At 38.5% G+C, this 6644-nt stretch overlaps 1 protein-coding gene across 1 annotated transcript; it reads left to right on the top strand.

Moving 5' to 3' along the window:
• Positions 1 to 996: 996 nt before the first annotated feature.
• LOC121309297 (kinesin heavy chain-like) lies at positions 997 to 6296 on the top strand (the record flags this gene model as incomplete). The annotated part of the gene is made up of 9 exons (XM_041242171.1): positions 997 to 1084; positions 1211 to 1284; positions 2872 to 2976; positions 3808 to 3856; positions 4021 to 4076; positions 4367 to 4454; positions 4882 to 5006; positions 5301 to 5405; positions 6148 to 6296. Coding segments are annotated over 9 exons (839 nt in total), but the record flags the coding sequence as incomplete, so codon positions are not given.
• Between the last annotated feature and the right edge of the window lie 348 nt (positions 6297 to 6644).

Genomic DNA, 6644 nt, shown 5'->3' with positions numbered 1-6644 from the left:
TCCAAATTTAAAACAGTAACCTTAATTATTATTATTATTATTATTATTATTATTATTATTATTATTATTATTATTAGTAGTAGTAGTAGTAGTAGTAGTGGTATTTATTTATTTATTTATTTATTAACACACCGATTCCCTTTTTGTTTTTGAACACCCTTTGTCTAGCAAATATAGCGATGGGTTTGTGGGCATAGATTGTAGCAAGTTACTAAAACTCACTTCATATCCCAAACTTTGGAATCCCAGCCAAGTGTATTGATTTTGCTTTTTGTTTTCCTTCAGCTGATATGCGCGCTAATCAGATATCAGACCTCTTGCCCCTGTACAGTGTCTCTGTGCTGTGATGAAGCGAGGCTGCAGTGTCAGCTTTATTAGAAGCTGTAGCAGGTGACTGATGACTCATCTCACCAGAGACATTGTTCACCTCCTGGCTGCTTGACATGTTGTTTAAATGATAAGGAACGCTTATGGGAGCTCCGTGTCATTCTCAATAGGGTTTGCTTCGATTATTACCTACCATACTTGCTAAATTTTTTAGAAGCAGACAGCTGGTGGTTTGAAAAATGACCAATAGGGGTGTGCAGCTGTAATGTATGTCTCCTTTCCAACATAGAGATGTTCCATTTAAAACAACAACAGACCCCCCACATGCATGTAATCTGTCAGTACTTTATGGCTTAGTTTCATTCTTTGTTAGAATTGTTTGAGTATGTCGTGTTTTTCAGCTCAAAAGCTACAATAAATTCAATGGACTATAGGTTAATAGGTTGTTTTTTTTCAACCCATTTCCCTGTTGACACCAGAAAAAGGAGATTTACTTATAGAAACTGTCAGTGCGTTGTGTTTGAAGTCATACTTCATTAAGTACAGTAGATATGCTGAAAGTGAACATGCATTAATCATGTTTAAGCTGATAATTTCTCTGTCTTAAAGTAAACTGGGTTAGAAATGGGTGTGTGATTTAATAATGATTTATCCCTTCTCATTTGACAGGGCAAGCCCTATATCTTTGACAAAGTGCTCCCACCTAACATTTCACAGGAAAATGTTTACAATGCCTGTGCAAAGCAGATTGTTAAAGGTAGGTCTGCATTATAAATAAATGCTGATTGAACATTTAGTCCCACATTCCTGTTAACTTCTGGAGAAGACACATTGTCCTTAGTAGTAGTACTCTCTCTTTACTAGTCATCCTCTTTTCCCACAGATGTTCTTGGAGGTTACAATGGAACCATTTTTGCTTACGGTCAGACCTCCTCAGGAAAAACACACACCATGGAGGTAGGTGCAGGCTGGCAGCCGCCTTTTTTTTTTTTTTAGGTAACAACAAAAACAAACAAAATGGAAATAAAATGAAGGCGTTTGTTTATAGTATGTGGAATATATACAGCTGATCTAACAGTGACAGTCCTCTGTAAAATACTGGGGTGATTGGGACAGAGTAACCATAAATAGTAAGGGCTCTACATAATATCATATCATGTAGTTCGGGAAATAATCCTGAAACTTTTCAATACAGTATGTGATAGGAACCTTGCTTCTTTTGTTGCAATCGCTGATGAGCAGAATTGATAGCATCTGCTGTGTGAAATTCTGTAAATTTCTTCTTTAGATAGGCTTTGTTGCTACCAGCACACCCTTGCATGGAATTTGCAATTTTCTGGTGTGTACTGCACTGTACTGTAATACACTGTACTGCACTGTACTGTACTGCACTGTACTGCACAGTACTGTACTGCACTGTACTGGCTTTTTAACCATTTTTCAATTTCATTTCTGTGGCTCAGAAAGGAGATTTTGTTTTTCTCTCTTGCATTATGCAGTAAATTAGAAGTTTTCACACATGGTATGTCAGAGCATTAAAATGGTAAAAATGAGATTATGATGAGGCCTAGTATTGAGAGTGGGCATTATGATAAAGCAAGGATTGCACTTTGACATTTTCAAGCTTCACATAGCTTAGCATCCCTCAAAAACGAAAAAAAGATCAGGTTTTCCTTATATTTAGCAGTGATTAGCGAAGTATAAGAAAGCTGGAACCTTCAAGAAGCTGAGAATAGCACCAGAGAGTCCAGGAATTAGAGATGCATTTGTTTCTGCTGGAGGTATAATGTTGCAGGATCTCGGCTCTTAAAACGCCTGAAACTCCAGCATGCTTTGTGAAACCGTAAGAATGTTGCCTGACGTATTATTTTTTGTGTGTGTTGGCTGTGTTTACTGTAATTGCAAATGACCAGATTGACACAAGGCAAAGGATTGGGGGTTGTTGTGCTAATAGCTGGTGTTCCCAACATGCATTTCAAGATGTAATTATCCCTTTAGGCGAAACTGCATGGGATCTCGATTTAATCACCATGAAGGTTTGCTGAAAATTAAATCCTGCTTGAAATCATTTTTCAAACCCGATTTTTAAGTCTCCACAATGCCCTTTTTTCAGTGCCACTCATTTATACCCATTCAAATATAAAGATGGCCCCAGCTGAATGGGTTTTACATTTTAAAATGGGCTAGAATGAGTCATGTGTTAACAGGTTGGAAAGCTTCATTGCATTGGGTCACAGTGCCACCTTCTCCATTTTTAGTGGATATAGGAAGGGCTCTGCTTAAAGCTTCTGACATTTCACACAGCGTATAGACCAAGATACTCCATTCAGTTTATGCAGTATTTCGCCATTGTATATTTGAGGTGTAGTTTATCAAACATAAACATATATGGAAGACACTTAACATGCCACTGAATCTTGGTTTGCATTGGTAATACACATTCTAAATTAAGGGTAGTGCAGTGGTCTGTTACGCCCACAGACTCCTCTTTTTGCAGACGGTTGTTTTCCTTTAATAATTTAATATAAACCCCTTTTTTTCCAGGGGAAGCTGCATAACCCTCAGCTGATGGGAATCATTCCTAGAATCTCACACGACATCTTTGATCACATTTACTCCATGGATGAGAACCTAGAGTTCCACATCAAGGTAAATGCAGACTGATGGCTTATATAAAGTGTCTGGTCCAGCAAGGGGTGTGTGAGGGCTGAGGCAGTTATCAACAAACAGCAGGGCTAAACGGCTCTGACACAGCTGCCCACTAAAGACTGAAAATAAACTGTCACTTAGAATCATCCTTTGCTAAGTGCCGCTAGCAGCAGAGTTTAGGAAAAGTTCAAATTCTCTAAATAGTAGCGTTACACACATCGGTTAGAACTTGGAATATCCAACATAATTCTAGCATTAGTTAGTAGAATTTGCTGGATACTGTAATTCTATAACTATAAAATACTCAACAATAGGATCTGAAAAATATTTAGTCAAAATGTTTGTCAAGGAATTTCTATTAAATCTAGCATTAGAGTATGAAATCATGTATTTTTGACAATAGGTTATATATACTTTAATAATGTACCATATGCTCCTCTTCAGAAACAGAGGGACATCGATGCACCTAATTGTACCTCTCTTTTTTTAAATCTTAGTTTTAATCTAACTCTTTACACGATGGGACCATGCAACTGCTGATTTGCCTGCGTTGCAGAAAGTCTAGACCAGACCACTATCTAGGGGCAGATTTTCAGATCATTCCGTTGTATGATAACTGCTGCTTATTTTTATCTTTAGTGGATGATTTTTCAGATCTGTATCAATGCCTTACTTACCTGTTATAATCCTTATTAAAAACATGCTTGATGCTCACAAAAATGCAATTGCTTAGTGGGTTTGATTTTAGGGTGTTACTGTAGGTGACTTTGATAGGCCTGTTTTAAAAAATAGAAACTGAATGATTAACTTCCCATTTCTCTCCCCCACTAGGTTTCTTATTTTGAGATCTACATGGACAAAATTAGAGACCTGCTAGATGGTAAGTAGTTCAGACCCCTAGCACAGTTATTTTATATTTTGCTTATAAACAGTTTATTTGATAATGTCTGCCTATTGAAGAGCTTCCCATTCATTCACAGTGGTTTAGGGGGGATATTGTGATCTTTCACTGGTACCATTACTTATATCTGTGTGTTTTTGTAGTTTCCAAGACCAACCTAGCTGTACATGAAGACAAAAACAGAGTTCCATATGTGAAGGTGAGATGACAAAGGGTGATCCTGTTACCGAACATCCCTGCATTGTCCCCTTGTTTATTTCTAAAGAAATATAACAAATATTATTACTAGAAAAAAAAAAAAAACTAATTAATTTAATTCCAAATAAAATAACAAACAGAAAACAAATCTGTTGCACAATGTAACTTTGTTTACATGACACAAATATAACATGCTATACCAGTATTTTGTTGTTGTTGTTATTTTAAATGCTGTGCACTGCATATATATCTTCAGTTTGCAAAACCTATTCTCTGATGATTCTTTGGTAGGGCTGCACAGAGAGGTTTGTCTCCAGTCCCGAGGAGGTGATGGATGTTATTGATGAAGGAAAAGCCAATCGGCACGTTGCTGTTACAAGTATGTATCCCTCGCGTACATCTCTCTGATGTTGAGTGGAGAAAAGAGTTAGCACCATCCCTTTACAATTATTTGTTTAGATAGCTGCAAATAGAGTGTTGTTTTGCCCATTGTGCCACAACATGCTGTGACTTAAAGTTATTAGTTGCTGTGTATATAATGTGTGATTTAAATGACTACAAGTGAAACAATGCTTGAGTTTCTAAACTGACTTCAGTTTGAAAGTCACTGCAAGCTTGTGGTGCAACAATTAGTGCGGCTAGACTGTGTCTACCTCACATACTGTAAGAGGGCGATGTGGAAAGGGTAATGATGGTACACACCAAGTTAAAGTGATTTACATGATTGTGTTGCATTTCTTTGTTTGGGCTTTACAACAGAATGCTGTTGGACCCAATTTCATACTCAACCTACTCTCCCCACACAGATATGAATGAACACAGCTCTAGGAGCCACAGCATCTTCTTGATTAATATTAAACAAGAGAACGTGGAGACAGAGAAGAAGCTGTGCGGGAAGCTTTATCTGGTAGACTTGGCTGGTAGCGAGAAGGTAAGCCTTTATCTTCACCCGCTGTGTCTATTGTAGCCATTGCCTCTGTATTAAAAGTTTCAAAAGCTATAACATAATGCTGAAGGGTCCATGTAAGCAATGGTAAGGGTCTGTATTCACAGTGTTCATTTTTATGGGAGTGAGCTTTATTGTTTTAATACATTAAACACATGGCAATGCACATAAAAGGCCCATTGGCTCAGTGTGATGTGGGTGTGGAGGAGATGTATGTTCTTACAGAAGTAAGTTCTTTCTGACTAATCCTCTGCACTCTCTGTTTTCTGTGTTCTTCAGGTTAGCAAGACTGGAGCAGAAGGAGCTGTTCTAGATGAAGCTAAAAATATCAACAAGTCTCTGTCTGCTCTGGGCAATGTCATCTCTGCACTGGCAGAAGGGACTGTAAGTTATCGGACTATTCAGTGATCCACCTTAAAAGTACTTTCCGTTGCATCATGCGTTTTGAATCCTAGTGTGGTAATGTTTGCACCTTTTGCTTGCTTCTTGAGGGGTGGTGTGTGTTTGTGTGTGATAGCAAAGGTGTACTAAGGATCTTGCCAGTAGTTTAATATTGATTACTTGTCCAGTTTTACATTTTTTACATTTTCATGGAATGGCCCTTTAGCATACTGCTGTCTGAATAAAGTATTTGATGGGCGAGTCCACTGGTTGCCAAGGTAACAGTGCAGAGAGGAATCTATTTAATAAGCTTCTTCATTTTGTGCCCCAGATATCAGATACAGTGAGACGTGGGACTTGCCCAAATGAAAAATCCTAAATCTCAGTAGTATAGGGTTACAAAAGCGATAGAAATGTATACAATTCAATGACGACCATTTGGACTGTAAGTCTTTTTCAGTGTTTTCACTAAGCCACTTGAGCACTGATGCCATTCTTCTCATATCTAACCTCTGCGTTATCTGCACCACTGTTCAATAGAGGAAGCTTGACTTACAAGATATATTTAGCTCAGTTATTACCCTTCTAAGATCATTCAAATAGAAAGTGACAGGGAAACCGTTTCCAGCCAGGGGGGTGGGGGGTGATAAAAATTGTTGTCAAGAGCTAAAACATATACATAGGGGTTGAGGATGGGTCACATTGTTATTGTTGTTTGTATTCACTGTGCTAATATATTTCCTAGAAAACCCATGTACCATACAGAGACAGCAAGATGACCCGTATTCTCCAAGACTCTCTGGGGGGCAACTGCAGAACCACCATCGTCATCTGCTGCTCCCCTTCTGTCTACAATGAAGCTGAAACCAAGTCTACCCTGATGTTCGGACAGAGGTGGGGAGCAGACCTTCTCTCTGTGTTCAGCCATATTTATTATGTCTTGAGGAAGTACTTCAAAACTAGATTTGTAACGTTAGTGATTTTTTTTTGTCATGACTGGACTTGCCTGTTAAGCTGAGGGAACACAAAGCCACTTTGTAGCTTGGCATTTGGCTTCAGGAGACTAGGTTTCAGGCCACTGCATGGCACACCAGGGGAGACACACCCTCAAACTAGGTCTCCCGATCTCCTCGAACCAGGTTTCAAGCCACTGTTTCTGAGTATGTTTATTGCAATTTTAGCTGTGCACTTCATTGTTGTCGTGTCTATACTTGTTACTGGTAGGTGATAGCAATCCGTGGA

This window comes from Polyodon spathula, unplaced genomic scaffold, assembly GCF_017654505.1.
Source record: "Polyodon spathula isolate WHYD16114869_AA unplaced genomic scaffold, ASM1765450v1 scaffolds_1144, whole genome shotgun sequence".
NCBI classification, from domain to species: Eukaryota; Metazoa; Chordata; class Actinopteri; order Acipenseriformes; family Polyodontidae; genus Polyodon; species Polyodon spathula.
Note: the sequence above shows the minus strand (reverse complement) of the source record. Positions and strands in the feature narration are given on the sequence as shown.